The 18,519-nt window shown below is 51.8% G+C and overlaps 1 protein-coding gene across 8 annotated transcripts in view; it reads right to left on the reverse strand.

Moving 5' to 3' along the window:
* RAB24 (RAB24, member RAS oncogene family) overlaps positions 1-18,519 on the reverse strand; it is a 68,599-nt gene that overhangs the window by 33,627 nt on the left and 16,453 nt on the right. For all 8 annotated transcript variants that reach the window (XM_030212282.1, XM_030212278.1, XM_030212275.1 and 5 more), the window contains exon 5: positions 16,518-16,585. In XM_030212282.1, coding sequence (XP_030068142.1) covers positions 16,518-16,585 — 68 coding nt within the window. The remainder of the gene's footprint in view (positions 1-16,517; positions 16,586-18,519) is intronic.

Genomic DNA, 18,519 nt, shown 5'->3' on the forward strand with positions numbered 1-18,519 from the left:
TTCCCTCTTGTGTTTTTTTTCTTTCTCCGCTTACATTTTTCTTTTTTTTTTGGGGGGGGGGGGGGGGTCCTCGTGCTGCATGTGCTGTGGATTGGTGTATGGTGAGTATGTCTGTGTTTTTGCTTTTTTTTTAGCAAGTATAATATGGACCATATGAGGGTTGCTTCGTTGTCAGATTTCTATGGAAGGTCCATCTAAGTATTTTCATGTAGGTGGGTTATGGGTGCTGGATGGTCTGGTGGAAAGGTCTACACTGGGATGTTTAAGGATTTTTTTTGTTTTGCTGGAGGGTTACAAGGACAAGACCCCTCTCCCATTTGTTGCTGTGAGTCTGGGATTTAGATTTGAATAGATGGGTTTGGGTTTCTTTTTATTATCTCTTCACATTTGAACTTGCACTTTTATTCGCTCTCAGTGAGATGCATTTTCACTCACTGAGTTTTGTGCAAGCTGCTAACAAGGAATTATTGAATACAGAACCAGTTTTCCTCTTCATTTCTTAACATATTACTTTTTTTCAACAAAAATTATCCACCCCTGATGCAGGCACATAAATAGCCGTGTCGGGTGACTCTTGTTTTCAGCCACTAAGTACAATGAAGAATTATCTGGTTCTGTTCTTCACTGCCTGGCTTCACTTTTTTCTTGTACTTAGGAAGTTAACATTGAGATCTGACTCAAGTCCCCCCCCCCCCCCCCCCCCTTTTCAGCTGCAGGCCTCAAGTTCTCCTCACCATGGAGTGAATGGCTCTGTTACTGAAAGCCAGCAATTACCATCCGTGGTAGCCCTTCAGATGTTGGTAAATTTACATGCCCATGGGGCTCATTTTCAAAGCTCTTAGACTTACAATGTTCCATAGATTACTACGGAACTTTAGGTGCTTTGAAAATATGCCTCCATGTGTCTTTATTTGAAATTTCATAAATAAAAAAAAATAATTAACCCCTCCGAAGGGACACCACCTTGTAGTGGTGGAGGGGCTTCTGTGTTTCATGACTCCGAGGGCTGTGCTGAAGGGTTACCCATATCAGACAGGCCTCTGAGGAGAAACCAGACAAAGTGTCCCAAACTAGGGAGAGTGGAAAGATGGTGACCTGAAGCTCATACGCTCAACGGCCCAGCTGTCCTCTGAAGTTTTGTCTTTGTTTACTTGAAATTTCCTCTCTGCATTTGCAGTTACCTTAACTGAGAGGAAGGGGACAATGGGGGGTCAGCCGCCGATGACCAGCGTTTTGTCCCCTGTGCAGCAAGTGTGGGACCGCTGCGCGACGAGCCGCCCACAGATGACTGGGTTGATGAGTCCTTTGATTAGCGCCGGTGAAGGAGCGTCGATGCTCTTGGACCTGGAAACAACTTCATCGCTCCCGAGTCATTTAACCACCATGTCCAAAGGAGTGGAGGAGTGAGTTAGGAGTGTATGCTGAAACGGAAGTCGTTTACAGCTGAACCCGTGCTGGCGGTGCCACTCCTAAACCCGTAAGAGCTATCAGCTTGGAGTTTTTGGCTCCCGTGGAGGTTACATTGAATATCATCTGGAAGGCGCTCCAGGACCTAACGGTGGTAGTAAATAATTTTGCTTCAGATATAATCTTATTAGTGAGCCACATGGATAATCGAATCGAATCCTTTGAGAATGGAAAATTGATACAGCAAATGAAGTTCTACAGGAGTAGGAAACAGTTAAGATTTTGAAAATGATAATAGACCAGAAAAATTTGAACAAAATGAATATTATTACAGATGATTAATATCGAGATTGTTGTTTTCCCAGAGTTCCGGGTATGACTCCTAAAGTTTTTTCCTCTGAAATGATTCCTCTTAATATATTAATTCAAAAGGAGTGATGCCTGTGAAACTGGGATTACCTTAATCAGTGGGAATTGGACTAGAGATTCAAGTGTTTGTATTTTTAAATAATTTCTGGATTTAAAAGACAAAAAAAAATGAAATCAGGTGTATTATTCCCACTAAAGCGAATGCTACATACCTGTAGAGGGTATTCTCCGAGGACAGCAGGCTGATTGTTCTCACTGATGGGTGACGTCCACGGCAGCCCGTCCAATCGGAAACTTCACTAGCAAAGTCCTTTGCTAGTCCTCGCGCGCCCATGCGCACCGCGCATGCGCGGCCGTCTTCCCGCCCGAACCGGCTCGTGTTCGTCAGTCCCGTATGTAGCAAGACAAAGACAAGGGAAGACACAACACCAAAGGGGAGGCGGGCGGGTTTGTGAGAACAATCAGCCTGCTGTCCTCGGAGAATACCCTCTACAGGTATGTAGCATTCGCTTTCTCCGAGGACAAGCAGGCTGCTTGTTCTCACTGATGGGGTATCCCTAGCCCCCAGGCTCACTCCAAACAACAAACATGGTCAATTGGGCCTCGCAACGGCGAGGACATAACTGAGATTGACCTAACAATTTTTCCAACTAACTGAGAGTGTAGCCTGGAACAGAATAAAACATGGGCCTAGGGGGATGGAGTTGGATCCTAAACCCCGAACAGATTCTGAAGCACTGACTGCCCGAACCGACTGTCACGTCGGGTATCCTGCTGAAGGCAGTAATGAGATGTGAATGTGTGGACAGATGACCACGTCGCAGCTTTGCAAATCTCTTCAATAGTGGCTGACTTCAAGTGGGCTACCGACGCTGCCATGGCTCTAACATTATGAGCCGTGACATGACCCTCAAGAGCCAGCCCAGCCTGGGCGTTAAGTGAAGGAAATGCAATCTGCTAGCCAATTGGATATGGTGCGTTTCCCCACAGCCACTCCCCTCCTGTTGGGATCAAAAGAAACAAACAATTGGGCGGACTGTCTGTTGAGCTGTGTCCGCTCCAGATAGAAGGCCAATGCTCTCTTGCAGTCCAATGTGTGCAGCTGACGTTCAGCAGGGCAGGAATGAGGACGGGGAAAGAATGTTGGCAAGACAATTGACTGGTTCAGATGGAACTCCGACACAACCTTTGGCAAGAACTTAGGGTGAGTGTGGAGGACTACTCTGTTATGATGAAATTTGGTGTAAGGGGCCTGGGCTCACTGACTCTACGAGCTGAAGTAACTGCCACCAAGAAAATGACCTTCCAGGTCAAGTACTTCAGATGGCAGGAGTTCAGTGGCTCAAAAGGAGGTTTCATCAGCTGGGTGAGAACGACATTGAGATCCCATGACACTGTAGGAGGTTTGACAGGGGGCTTTGACAAAAGCAAACCTCTCATGAAGCGAACAACTAAAGGCTGTCCTGAGATCGGCTTACCTTCCACACGGTAATGGTATGCACTGATTGCACTAAGGTGAACCCTTACAGAGTTGGTCTTGAGACCAGACTCAGACAAGTGCAGAAGGTATTCAAGCAGGGTCTGTGTAGGACAAGAACGAGGGTCTAGGGCCTTGCTGTCACACCAGACAGCAAACCTCCTCCATAGAAAGAAGTAACTCCTCTTAGTGGAATCTTTCCTGGAAGCAAGCAAGATGCGGGAGACACCCTCTGACAGACCCAAAGAGGCAAAGTCTACGCTCTCAACATCCAGGCCGTGAGAGCCAGGGACTGGAGGTTGGGATGCAGAAGCGCCCCTTCGTCCTGTGTGATGAGGGTCGGAAAACACTCCAATCTCCACGGTTCTACGGAGGATAACTCCAGAAGAAGAGGGAACCAGATCTGACGCGGCCAAAAAGGAGCAATCAGAATCATGGCGCCTCGGTCTTGCTTGAGTTTCAACAAAGTCTTCCCCACCAGAGGTATGGGAGGATAAGCATACAGCAGACCCTCCCCCCAGTCTAGGAGGAAGGCATCCGATGCCAGTCTGCCGTGGGCCTGAAGCCTGGAACAGAACTGAGGGACTTTGTGGTTGGCTCGAGATGCAAAGAGATCTACCAAGGGGGTGCCCCACACCTGGAAGATCTGGCGCACTACTCGGGAGTTGAGCGACCACTCGTGAGGTTGCATAATCCTGCTCAGTCTGTCGGCCAGACTGTTGTTTACGCCTGCCAGGTATGTGGCTTGGAGCACCATGCCCTGACGGCGAGCCCAAAGCCACATGCTGACGGCTTCCTGACACAGGGGGCGAGATCCGGTGCCCCCCTGCTTGTTGATGTAATACATTGCAACCTGGTTGTCTGTCTGAATTTGGATAATTTGGTGGGACAACCGATCTCTGAAAGCCTTCAGAGCGTTCCAGACCGCTCGTAACTCCAGGAGATTGATCTGCAGATCGCGTTCCTGGAGAGACCAGCTTCCTTGGGTGTGCAGCCCATCGACATGAGCTCCCCACCCCAGGAGAGACGCATCCGTAGTCAGCACTTTTTGTGGCTGAGGAATTTGGAAAGGACGTCCCAGGGTCAAATTGGACCAAATCGTCCACCAATACAGGGATTTGAGAAAACTCGTGGACAGGTGGATTACGTCTTCTAGATCCCCAGCAGCCTGGAACCACTGGGAAGCTAGGGTCCATTGAGCAGATCGCATGTGAAGGCGGGCCATGGGAATCACATGAACTGTGGAGGCCATGTGGCCCAGCAATCTCAACATCTGCCGAGCTGTGATCTGCTGGGACACTCGAACCCGCGAGACGAGGGACAACAAGTTGTTGGCTCGCGCCTCTGGGAGATAGGCACGAGCTGTCCGAGAATCCAGCAGAGCTCCTATGAATTCGAGTCTCTGTACTGGGAGAAGGTGGGACTTTGGATAATTTATCACAAACCCCAGTAGCTCCAGGAGGCCAATAGTCATCTGCATGGACTGTACAGCTCCTGCCTCGGATGTGTTCTTCACCAGCCAATCGTCGAGATAGGGGAACACGTGCACTCCCAGCCTGCGAAGCGCCGCTGCTACTACAGCCAGGCACTTCGTGAACACTCTGGGCGCAGAGGCGAGCCCAAAGGGTAGCACACAGTACTGGAAGTGACGTGTGCCCAGCTGAAATCGCAGATACTGCCTGTGAGCTGGCAGTATCGGGATGTGCGTGTAGGCGTCCTTCAAGTCCAGAGAGCATAGCCAGTCGTTTTCCTGAATCATGGGAAGAAGGGTGCCCAGGGAAAGCATCCTGAACTTTTCTTTGACCAGATATTTGTTCAGGGCCCTTAGGTCTAGGATGGGACGCATCCCCCCTGTTTTCTTTTCCACAAGGAAGTACCTGGAATAGAATCCCAGCCCTTCTTGCCCGGATGGCATGGGCTCGACCGCACTGGCGCTGAGAAGGGCGGAGAGTTCCTCTGCAAGTACCTGCTTGTGCTGGAAGCTGTAGGATTGAGCTCCCGATGGGCAATTTGGAGGTTTGGAAACCAAATTGAGGGTGTATCCTTGCCGGACTATTTGGAGAACCCACTGGTCGGAGGTTATGAGAGGCCACCTTTGGTGAAAAACTTTCAACCTCCCCCCGACCGGCAGATCGCCCGGCACTGACACTTTGATGTCGGCTATGCTCTGCTGGAGCCAGTCAAAAGCTCGTCCCTTGCTTTTGCTGGGGAGCCGAGGGGTCTTGCTGAGTCGCACGCTGCTGACGAGAGCGAGCGCGCTGGGGCTTAGCCTGGGCCGCAGGCTGTCGAGAAGGAGGATTGTACCTACGCTTGCCAGAAGAGTAGGGAACAGTCTTCCTTCCCCCATAAAAACGTCTACCTGTGGAGGTAGAAGCTGAAGGCTGCCGGCGGGAGAACTTGTCGAAAGCGGTATCCCGCTGGTGGAGCTGCTCTACCACCAGTTCGACCTTCTCTCCAAAAATATTATCCGCACGGCAAGGCAAGTCCGCAATCCGCTGCTGGATCCTATTCTCCAGGTCGGAGGCACGCAGCCATGAGAGTCTGCACATCACCACACCTTGAGCAGCGGCCCTGGACGCAACATCAAAGGTGTCATACACCCCTCTGGCCAGGAATTTTCTGCACGCCTTCAGCTGCCTGACCACCTCCTGAAATGGCTTGGCTTGCTCAGGAGGGAGTTTGTCCACCAAGCCCGCCAACTGCCGCACATTGTTCCGCATGTGTATGCTCGTGTAGAGCTGGTAAGACTGAATTTTGGCCATGAGCATAGAGGAATGGTAGGCCTTCCTCCCAAAGGAGTCTAAGGTTCTAGAGTCTTTGCCCGGGGGCGCCGAAGCATGCTCCCTAGAACTCTTAGCCTTCTTTAGGGCCAAATCCACAACTCCAGAGTCGTGAGGCAACTGAGTGCGCATCAGCTCTGGGTCCCCATGGATCCGGTACTGGGACTCGATCTTCTTGGGAATGTGGGGATTAGTTAAAGGCTTGGTCCAGTTCGCCAGCAATGTCTTTTTTAGGACATGATGCATGGGTACTGTGGACGCTTCCTTAGATGGAGAAGGATAGTCCAGGAGCTCAAACATTTCAGCCCTGGGCTCGTCCTCGACAACCACCGGGAAGGGGATGGCCGTAGACATCTCCCAGACAAAAGCCGCAAAAGACAGACTCTCGGGAGGAGAAAGCTGCCTTTCAGGGGAGGGAGTGGGATCCGAAGGAAGGCCATCAGACTCCTCGTCAGAGAAAAATATCTGATGTCCTCCTCCTCCTCCCACGAGGCTTCACCATCGGTATCAGACACAAGTTCACGAACCTGTGTCTGAAGCCGTGCCCGGCTCGACTCCGTGGAACCACGGCCACAGTGGGAGCGTCGAGAGGTAGACTCCCTCGCCCGCACCGGCGAAGCTCCCTCCGCCGACGTCGTCGGGGAGCCTTCCTGGGAGGCGACCGCAGTCAGTACCGCAAGCGGCACCGTTGTCGGAGACCTCACCCCGGGCAAGGGGCAAGCCGGCGCCTCACTCGACGGCACCAGTGGCGCTAGCACCCCCGGTACCGGAGGGGAAGGGCGCAACAGCTCTCCCAGGATCTCTGGGAGAACGGCCCGGAGACTCTCGTGCAGGGCGGCTGTGGAGAAAGACATGGAAGCCGATGCAGGAGTCGAAGTCAGAGTCTGTTCCGGGCGTGGAGGCTGTTCCGGGCTGTCCAAGGTGGAGCGCATCGACACCTCCTGAACAGAGGGTGAGCGGTCCTCCCAGTGCCGATGCCTACTGGGTGCCGACTCCCTCGGCGACAGAGCTCTCGGTACCGACGCGGGAAGGAGACCGGTGTCGATGCTTCTTTGACTTTTTCAAACGAAGCATGTCACCGGAGCTTCCCGGTACCGACGAGGACGTAGAATCCAACCGTCGCTTCCTCGGGGCCGAGGCCGAAGAAGGTCGGTCTCGGGGGGGCTGTACCGCAGGAGCCCTCAGGGTAGGGGGAGACCCACCCGAAGGCTCACCGCCACCAGCAGGGGAATGGACAGCCCTCACCTGCACTCCAGACGAAGCACCACGTCCGACGACATCAGCAGAAGCGGAGGTCCCGGTACCACCGACACCGACGCAGCCTTCCGATGCCTCGGCCCCGACGATGCAGAGGGTCGATGCCTCGATGCAATTGATACCGTCGCGGCCGAGGGCGGAGATGTTGACGCTGTCGACGTTGACGCACTCGATACTCCCGGTGCCGATGCCGACGAAGAGCCCGAGAACAAAACGTTCCACTGGGCCAATCTCGCTACCTGAGTCCTTTTCTGTAAAAGGGCGCAAAGACTGCAGGCCTGCGGGCGGTGCCCAGCCTCCAGACACTGAAGACACGACGCGTGCCTATCGGTGAGCGAGATTACCCGGGCGCACTGGGTGCACTTCTTGAAGCCGCTGGGAGACTTCGATGACATGGGCAGAAAAATCACGCCAGCGAAATCAAAACTCATAATTGCGGTAAGGCACCAAAAAGATGGGGAGAAAAAAACTCGACCCGAGGCCTCAAAGGGGCCTACCCCGAAAACGAAAGAAAACTGAACGGGGCCAAAAACTAGAAATACGGGGAAGGGAAAAAGACCAAAAGGCCCTTCTCCGGAATCCCTCTTTTTTTTTTTTTTTTTTAGCGAAAAATCAAAAAGACGCACGAGGGTCAACTTAAGGGGCGCGAACGGCGCAAAAGACGACCGTACCGAGCGCGGACAAAAGAAGACTGACGAACACGAGCCGGTTCGGGCGGGAAGACGGCCGCGCATGCACGGTGCGTATGGGCGCGCGAGGACTAGCAAAGGACTTTGCTAGTGAAGTTTCCCATTGGAGGGGCTGCCGTGGACGTCACCCATCAGTGAGAACAAGCAGCCTGCTTGTCCTCGGAGAATATTGGACAATAAGTATGTTTCCAATGAAATTAATTGACTATACACCGTCTTGGGTTTGAAGAAGCCAACCAGATGATCAATGTGGAATAATGATTCAGATAAATAATAACTGGGGATAATCAGGTTAATACCACGTTTTCTTTGTTTACTGTTGTTTAATTGATCTTCTTGTCTTGTTTCACTCTCCCTATTTATTTTGTGGTCTAAGAAAGAGAAAGATTGTATATAATCCATTTATCTAGTTGAGACTGTTTTCCTCTAATATTGTATTAATGTACAGTCATCTCTGTATTACTGTTTGCAAGTGACCCTTGTAAAATGAAAAATTATAAATAAATGATTAAAAAAAAACCTTGTCAACAGGAGGCAGGGGCTAGGACCCCACTGAACTGCTCTACACAGGGCCCCACAATTGTTATGAATGACCCTGCCCAGAGGGGAACTGGGTTCAATTCCCACTGCAGCTCCTTGTGACCCAGGGCAAGTCACTTAACCCTCCACTGCCCCAGGTATTAAAACAAAAACCAGATTGTAAGCCCAGTATGGACAGAGAAAGTACGCACATAAAATATGTAAACTGCAGAAAGGCAGTGTATCAAGTCCATGAGGAACAAGATTGGGAAAACCCTGCTGATAAACTGCAGATTGTTAAAAAAAGGATTTATATACAATATTAAACAAATGCTTTCCTATTTAATATATCACAATAACATCCTCACCTGAAAACGAACACCTACAACCAAACTGCATCAAAATTCAGAGAAATAACAATGCTGCCAAACCATTACCATCCACTTACAGATAGGATTAAGAAAGGCACAGAGAAGTAATGTGCTTTGTGCAAACTCTTCTCTCACTCCCCTAAGCTGCAGCAGCTATAGATCCTCCAGAACAGCTTTGGTATTAACTGAAGGCACAATTTCAGGGCAATGCCAGCCTGATGTACGGCCCATGCGATGCATGAATTCCAAACCTACTGCGCTTGCTGGATGTCAGTGACATCCTGAGACAACCCAGGAAGAAAGGAGGGCAGAATTTTGTGAGGAAAGACCATCAGAGCAATAAAACAGTTCTCTGCCCTACTGCTGTGGGTTCACTTAAGGCTTTCCTTCTGCTGCTAAGATATACAAGACGATAAGGAAGATCACTGCCCTGGAAGAAAGGAGAGATATGATATTGATGGTTAAAATCTTGAAAGGTATTAATAATACAGTAAAACCTCGGTTTTCGTCGATAATCCATATGAAAATAATCGGCAAAATCCGAAACCAACAAAAACCGAGGCAATAAGACATTTTTTAAAAACGAATACAAAAGACTATTTTGTCTTCAAGCCACAGTCGTTTATGGCGACGAAATTCAAGCCACAGCAGAGGCACTCAACCAAGAGAGCAGGCAGTGATCACACGACAAGAAACAACGCCCCAGAAGAACACCGCAGGAGAACGCCCCAGAAGAACGCCGCAGGAGAACGCAAAATTAGCAGCGTGGGCACGCTGATCAAATCCGAGGCAACAAACGAAAACAGACACAAATTTTTTGCAAATTCGACGAAAACCGAAAACGGCGAAATCCGAAGTCAACGAAAACCGAGGTTTCACTGTATAATCAAATCTTTTCCAGAGACAGAGAAGCAGCAGAACTAGCGGACATGAATTGGAATTGCAGGGTGGTAGGTTTAAGAGTAACAGGAAATACTTTTTCATAGACAGGGTGGTGGATGCCCGGCCTACCTTCCTGGTGGAGGTGATATAGACACAAACAGTGATCAAATTCAAAATGGTAAAATTATGTATCATACCTGATAATTTTCTTTCCATTAATCATAGCAGATCAATCCATAGACTGGTGGGTTGTGTCCATCTACCAGCAGGTGGAGATAGAGAGCAATCTTTTGCCTCCCTATATGTGGTCATGTGCTACCAGAAACTCCTCAGTATGTCAATATCAAAGCTCCATCCGCAGGACTCAGCACTTAGAGAATTACACCCCCAAAGGGACACTCTGCCCAGCTCACCACCCCCGAAGCGGGGGAGGGGAATCCGTCCAGCTCATCCCTGCGGAGCGGGGGAGGGACACCACACCCGCCGATGCGGGGGGATCTGGCTTATCCTGCTACCACAACCGCGGGAGGAGCTGGCTTACCCCAAACACCGCCGAAGCGGGAGGGATACAAAGCTACCCTACTGCCGCACAAAGCGGGAGGGAGCACCGGCATAATTTTTAGTTACTAATTCAGCCACCGCCGAAACGGGGGGAGAGGAATGCAGCAGCTCACTGTAACACAGAATTGTTTCAACTCGAGGAAAATCGAATTGGAAGAACTTGACCACGAAGTTCTCCTGAACAGGAACTGAAGAATACACTGGAACCTGAAATATAACCAGAATAACAAACAATACAGATATCTGGGGGGGGGGGACTATGGATTGATCTGCTATGATTAATGGAAAGAAAATTATCAGGTATGATACATAATTTTACCTTCCATTTCATCAACCAGATCAATCCATAGACTGGTGGGATGTACCGAAGCAGTACTCACCCAGGGCGGGACATAGAAATCCCTGAACGCAACACAGAAGCTCCAAACCGGGCCTCGGCCCGAGCAGCCACATCCAAGCAGTAATGCCGCGAGAAGGTATGAGCCGACGCCCAAGTTGCAGCTTTATAAATCTCTTCCAAGGAGACGGATCTGGACTCCGCCATCGATGCCGCTTGTGCTCTAGTAGAGTGTGCCTTCAGCTGAATAGGCGGAATATTCCCCGCAGCCACATAAGCTGCTGCAATCGTCTCCTTGACCCACCCTGCCACGGTAGGTTTAGATGCCTGCAGACCCTTACGAGGGCCTGTGAACAGCACGAACAGGTGATCCGACTTCCGGAAGTCATTGGTCACTTCCAAGTATCTGATGATGACTCGTCTCACATCCAGACGTTTGAGAGCAGGGTACTCCTCTGGGTAATCCTCCCTGCGAAAGGAGGGTAGGCAGAGCTGCTGACTCACATGGAAGCGAGAAACAATCTTGGGCAGAAAGGAAGGCACTGGACGAATCGACACTCCTGCCTCAGTGAACCGCAGGAACGGCTCTCGACACCAGAGTGCCTGGATCTCAGAGACTCTTCTGGCTGACGTGATGGCTACCAAAAAGACCGCTTTCAACGTGAGGTCCTTCAGCGATGCCCTCGACAAGGGCTCAAAGGGCGGCTTCTGCAAGGCCCGAAGCACCAGGTTGAGATTCCACGTAGGCACTATCGAGTGCAGAGGAGGGCGCAGGTGATTAACTCCTTTGAGAAAGCGCACCACATCTGGCTGTGACGCCAGGGAAGCACCCTTCAGGCGGCTCCTGAAGCAAGCTAAAGCCGCCACTTGGACTTTCAGGGAACTGAGTGACAGGCCCTTCTCCAGACCCTCTTGCAGGAACGCCAACACTGCCGATATTGGAGCAGTGGGGGGGGGGGGGGATAGAGAGCCTGCCTTGCACCACGATGTAAAGATACGCCAAATCCTGGCGTAAGTCGTAGAAGTAGAGCGCTTCCTCGCTCTCAGCATAGTGGCGATGACCTTGTCTGAGAAGCCCTTCTTCCTCAGCTGCTTCCGCTCAAGAGCCAGGCCGTAAGACCAAAAGGGGGAGGGATCCTCCATCACCACGGGACCCTGATGCAAGAGGCCCCGCTCCGCTGGCAGCCTCAGAGGGCCGTCCACTGCGAGCCTGATTAAGTCCGCATACCAGGGACGTCTGGGCCAATCCGGACCCACCAGGATTACCCGGCCCGGATACTTTGCCACCCGGCCTAGCACTCTGCCCATCATGGGCCAGGGCGGGAACACGTAGAGGAGCTCCTGTGTTGGCCACTGCTGGAGAAGAGCATCAACTCCCAGAGAACGAGGTTCCCGTCCTCTGCTGAAGAACCGCGGCACTTGACAGTTGGTCAAGGCCGCCATCAGATCCAGGCTCAGCGGGCCCCAGCGCCTCGTGATGTCCAAGAATGCCCGAGCCGACAGCTGCCACTCTCCTGGATCCAGAGTATGGCGACTCAGAAAGTCCGCCTTGACATTCATGACTCCCGCAATGTGGGCCGCCGACAGCTGTTCCAGATTCGCTTCCGCCCACAAGCATTGCTTCATGGCCTCCTTGGCTAGAGGAGCGCTCCTGGTACCTCCCTGGCGATTGACATATGCCACTGCCGTGGCATTGTCGGACAGGACCCGTACGGGCCTCAGCACCAGGACCGGGAGAAACTCCCGAAGCGCCAACCGAATGGCCCAGAGTTCCAGGAGGTTGATACTCTGTTTTGCCTCTGCAGGCGACCAGAGGTCCTGCGCTGTTCTCCCCAGGCAGTGGGCTCCCCAGCCCGTCAAGCAGGCGTCTGTCGTGACGACCATCCACTCCGGGATTGTGAGGGGCATTCCTGCGGACAGTTTGTCTGGCCTCAGCCACCAATCCAGCGCCTTGCGCGCCGTTGGATCCAAAGGAAGGCGTACAGCGTAATCCTCCAATACTGGAGTCCACCGCCGCAGCAGGGAGTGCTGTAAGGGTCTCATATGGGCCCTGGCCCAGGGCACTATTTCCATCGTGGCCGTCATGGAGCCCAGGAGCTGCACATAGTCCCAAGCTCGAAGAGTGGAGGCTGATAGGAACTGGTCCACCTGGGCCCGAAGCTTGCCGCTTCGGTTGTCCGACAGGAACACTCTGCCCGCTAGGGTGTCGAATCAGACTCCCAAGTACTCCAGGGACTGAGTCGGGCGCAGCTCACTTTTCTCCCAGTTGATGACCCATCCCAGGGAGCTCAGAAGGGCAATCACCCTGTCCGTAGCCTTCCCACACTCTGCATAAGAGGGGGCCCGGATCAACCAGTCGTCCAGATAGGGATGGACTTGTACTCCTTCCTTGCGGAGGTAAGCCGCGATGACCACCATCACTTTGGAGAAGGTCCACGGGGCAGTGGCCAACCCGAAAGGGAGGGCTCTGAACTGGAAGTGTCGGCCCAGGACTGCGAAGCGCAGGAAGCCCTGATGAGGAGACCAGATGGGAATATGCAAGTAAGCTTCCTTGATGTCCAAGGATGCCAGGAATTCCCCCTTTCTTCACCGCAGCTATTACGGAGTGGATAGTCTCCATCCGGAAGTGCCGGACCTTCAAGGCCCGATTGACTCCCTTGAGGTCGAGAATAGGTCGAACAGAACCTTCTTTCTTTGGCACCACAAAGTAAATGGAGTAACGCCCCTTGCCAAGTTGATCTACTGGCACCGGGACCACCGCGCCCAGGCAGATCAGGTTGTTCAAAGTCTGCTGGACGGCAGCTGCTTTGACCTGGGACTTGCAGGGAGAGTTTACAAACCCGTCTCTCAAGAGCCGGCAGAACTCCAGCTTGTAGCCATCTCTGATGACTTCCAGAACCCAAGCGTCTGAAGTTACCCTGGTCCACTCGCCCAGGAATGAGGACAACCTTCCTCCTATCTGCACTGGGCCATGGCCCAGGTCCCCGTCATTGGGTACGCGACCCTGGGGGAGGGCCGGAGGACGAACCTCCGGGTCGGCGGTCTCTGCGAAAGGAATGCTGCTGGGGGGGAGAAGTTCCGTTTGAAGGAAGCGGAGGTAGAGGAGCCCGACTTGCCCGGGCGGTACCGACGGGCTTCCTGGAACCGGCCCTTGGAGGAACCGGGGCGAGCACTGCTGGCCCGAGTCCTGACCTCCGGCAACCTCTTGCCCTTGGACGTGCCGAGCTCCGTCACGATCTTGTCCAACTCGTCCCCAAAGAGCAGCTTGCCTTTAAAAGGCAACTTGGCTAGGAGAGATTTAGAGGCATGGTCAGCCGACCAGTGCTTAAGCCAGAACCGCCGCCGCGCAGAGACCATCTGGGCCATACCTTTGGCCGAGGCTCTCAAAACATCATACAGTAAGTGTGCCAAGTAGGCCAAGCCCGACTCTAGGGTCGGCCATTCCGTCCTCCAGGAAGGATCCGAGGGGGAAGCCCGCTGCAAAAAAGTCAGGCACGCCCTGGCCACGTAGGAGCCGCAAACCGAGGCTTGGAGACTCAGGGCGGCCGCCTCAAAGGACGACTTTAAGGCTGCCTCCATTCTCCTGTCCTGAGCGTCTTTCAGGGCAGTGCCACCTTCCACCGGCAGTGCCGTTTTCTTAGTCACGGCAGTGATTAAGGAATCTACCGTGGGCCAGATAAAGGCTTCCCGTTCCCCCTCTGGCAGGGGGTACAGATGGGACATAGCCCTGGCTACTTTCAGGCTTGCTTCCGGGGCATCCCACTGCGCCGAAATTAAGGCCTGCATGGCTTCATGCACGTGGAAGATTCTAGGCGGGCGCTTCGTGCCCAGCATAATGGCGGAGCCAGCCGAGGCTGAGAGCGGGCCTTCCTCCGGAGAGGCAATCTTCAAAATGCTCAAGGCCTGCCCTAGCAGGTTAGGCAAATCCTCCGAGCGAAAAAGGCGCGCTGCGGAGGGGGTCATCCGCTCCATCCGAGCGAGGGTCAGTCTCTTCCATAGAGTCCACAAAGGATCTCTGGGAGAACTCAGACACGCTGCCGTCATCCACATCCGAGGAGACCGAGTCCCCTAGTGGCTGAAAATCCACCCGAGGGCGTTTGAGCACGGAGGCCTCCTCACTCTTATCAGACAAGGGAGCGGGGGCCGCGTTCTGCATAAGAAAGGCCTGATGCAGCAGCAAAATGAACTCAGGGGAGAAACCCCCTAGCTTGTGCATTTCTGCAGCTTGCGCCGCGGCCCTAGAGGCACTCTCAACCTGCGATCCCAAGATCGGAGGAGAGGCGCAATGCGCGTCCAAAATGGCATCTGGCGCAAAACTCCAAGAAGGAGCCGCGTGGGAAGAAGGGCGTTTTAATTTCGCCGACTTCTTACTGTCGCCCGATTCAAGGGCGACCAAGCTGTTAACGTCTCCCATCTTGAGGGCGGCCCAAGAAGAAGCTGACTGAGCCGCGTGGCCGGTCACGACCGGGAGGGCGGCCAGCGGGGGATGGGCGCCTAAGGAGGGAAAGGCCGCCGCGCCGGAGGAAAAACCAGTGAACTCTCCCGGTTCCGAAAGGGTGCCCCAAAAAGGCGACTCTACCTTCGAGCCCCCCGCTTCCCCGCTAGGTGCGCGAACGTGTTCCGGGGAGCGTCTTTTCGCGCCCTTGCCATCCGAGGCCATAGCCAAGTGGAGACCATTCGGGGAACCCCCTGCCCGCTAGTAAAAGGTAAAAATTACCTGCTTCTTGCTCCGAGCTGCGACGACTTGTTCCAGTGAGCAGCTGCAAATGGACGTCCTTTTTGAACGTTTAAAAAAAAATTTTTTTTTTTTTTTAACGGAGCCAGCGGGAGGGGGGAGAAAGGAGGGACCTGGCACCACCAGGTTTGCACTTGCTCACGAAGAGCCCTCAACCCCAGGTACTCAACAAAACCTAAACAATTAGGCTTGGAGACCTAGAGGCATATTTTCAAAGCACTTAGCCTCCCAAAGTTCCATAGAAACCTATGGAATTTAGCATCCCAAAGTGCTTTGAAAATATGCCTCATAGCCAGAGCTGCTGCTGTGCGACCACACACCTGCTGAGATAGAGAACATACTGAGGAGTTTCCGGCAGCACATGACCACATATAAGGAGGCAAAAGATTGCTCTCTATCTCCACCTGCTGGTAGATGGACACAACCCACCAGTTTATGGATTGATCTGCTTGATGAAATGGAAGTGTGAGATTAACAGCAATGATCCCTATATGGAAAGAGGATGAAATTAAAACAAAACTTAAATGACCTCAATGCTGATGTGTTATGATGGGCAGGAGTAATGCACAGACGGCTACTCCAAAGTTGGGAAGTAAGGGCAGTGCTGGGCAGACTTCTATGGCACGACAGATCAGGCAAGTCTGTTCCAAAAATGGCAAGACAAATCAGAATCAAGTATGCATATTTTATATCTCATTTAAATCATGTAGCATGAGTGGATGTTTTGTTTCTCTATTGGCATGGTGGTGTCACACTGCAACCAAAATAAACTGCTTATATGTGATGGGCAAGGTGACAAATTGCTGTTTGGCCTGAGTGTAATGCCAGTGTTCAAGCATGAAGGAGTGTAACTTGCACAGAGTGGCAGATACAGCAGGATGGAGCATGCGGGTCTTTATCTGCCATCATTGTTCCATCCCTCCCCAGACTGAACATTGTTGGCTTCCCCAGCCCCTCCCATTCCACTTACATGTTTCTTTGTCCCTTCCCTCCATACACACACACATACATTATGGGTTTTTTCCTAAAATTTTGGTAAGTGAAATCCACCTGCAGAGATACAACAATACAATGACACATTCTTTTACAGTTAACATTTTTCAGAGGGATGCAAAGGGCAATTGTAAGCTCACTTGCTCACAGCTCTGCAATTCCTTCACCCAAAATTTCACTCGCTGGAAACTGCTGCTGTCTGTTATATCTGTAAAAGAGAGAGAGGAACAAGTGCATAAGCTGTCACCATTACAGCTGCTTTCAGCACCCTGTCCCCGTGCTCCAGGGCCCAGAAGCAGCACTTCATAACCTTGAACAATTCAGTGGAGTTTGTGCAGGTGAAGGGGGGAGGACAGATGCATGTCCCCCACTGTCCTGCACTATTCCATGCTACAATCTGAAAAGGCTCAGAAGATTCTCCCATTTGCTCTCTCTTCCCTCACCTATTTCTTTTCCCACTTCTATGTCCTCCATTTCCCCCTCCCTCCCATTTCTCATGTAGCATGTGGCTAGCACCATCTCTCTCTCTGTAGTTCAATAACAAACTGCAGTAGCAGTAAAACCAGTGGTGTGCTGGAGCCGGCTCGCACCGGCTCGCAAGAGCCGGTTGTTAAATTTTCTTCCGGCTTGCGAGCCGGTTGTTGAAAATAGCAAGCCGGCTCTGGCTCTCCGCCCTCCCTCCGGATCCGCCTCACCGCCCACTTGTTTTTTAAATTCTTCGCTTCCAGTCGCCGACTGTCCTGAGTCCTCCCTTGCCGATTTGCGCTTTAAAAATGGCCGCCGAGACTTCCAGAGGCGGCCTCGCGAGAAGTCTCGGCGGCCATTTTGAAGCGCGAATCGGCAAGGGAGGACTGGAGGGACTGGATCGGGAGAGAGGAGAAGAAGAATTCACAAAACAACTCGGGAGGGGGTGGCAGGGGGGAAAAGAGAGTCGCTGCTGGGCATGGGTGGATGGAGGGGGTCGCTGGACATGGGTGCATGCAGGGCAAGGGAGAGGAGGGTACACTGCTGGACATGGGTGCATGCAGGGGAGAGAAGGGTCACTGCTGGACATCTGGGTGCATGCAGTGCAGGGGAGGGTCGCTGGACATGGGTGCATGCAGGGCAGGGGAAAGGAGGGTCACTGCTGCACATGGGTGCATGCAGGGCAGGGGAGAGGAGGGGAGAGAGAAGAAATGCTGGACATGGATGGAGCAGAGAGAAGAGTGAGGAAGGAGATGAGATGAGGGAAAAGGAAGAGAGGAGAAAAACTGCACATGGATGAAGAAAATAGGCAGAAGCTGAGGACCGGAAATGAAGAAGAAAGGAGGAAATAAATAAATGGAAAGGAAGCCCTGGAAACTGAGTTAAGAGGACAGATAGCAGCAGAATCGGATACTGGGCCAGCATGAGCAGAAAAACAGTCACCAGACAACAAAGGTAGAAAAAAAATCATTTTATTTTCATTATAGTGTTTGGAATATGTTCACTTTGAGAATTAGGTGCTCAACATTAAAAGTTTATTTACTTATTTATGGCATTTTATCCCACATTAAACATGAATTAGATTGGAACCTGGGATCATTTAATTTTTTTTCCTGGAGAGAGTAATGCATTGCCCCCCTCTCCCGCTATAGCCAGCTCTGCAATTTTGGGGGGGGGGGGGGGGGGCGCAGCGGTGGACTGGGGAGAAAGCCTGTTGTTAAAAATTTACCAGCACACCACTGAGTAAAACCTTGGTCCTCTGCAAGACTGTCAGGATGCACAAATTGGTTCTGAATGCTTCGAAAACAATTACATACCGTATTACTGGTTTCCATCCACAACCTTCAATTATTCCAGTGCTATTCATTCCTACAGTAGACTCTCTTTAGTATTTAGGGGTAATTTTTGATACTAAACTTACATTTGAGAAAAATTGTCCAGGTCATTAAATCAAGTTTTCTATCACTCAGAAGACTTTGTTCAATTTATAACTTCAGTTTTTTTTTTTCATTTCATGCGTTTGTAATATTGCGACTTGATTACTGTAATACAGTCTAGTCAGGGATACCTAAAACCCAACTTCGTAGACTTCAGATACTCCAGAACTCAGCTGCCTGTCTTCTGTGCAAAGCCCAAAAGTTTGAACATGTTTCTCCTTTGTTAAGAAATCTTTATTGG

This window comes from Microcaecilia unicolor, chromosome 8 (genome assembly GCF_901765095.1).
Source record: "Microcaecilia unicolor chromosome 8, aMicUni1.1, whole genome shotgun sequence".
In the NCBI taxonomy this organism is placed as follows: Eukaryota; Metazoa; Chordata; class Amphibia; order Gymnophiona; family Siphonopidae; genus Microcaecilia; species Microcaecilia unicolor.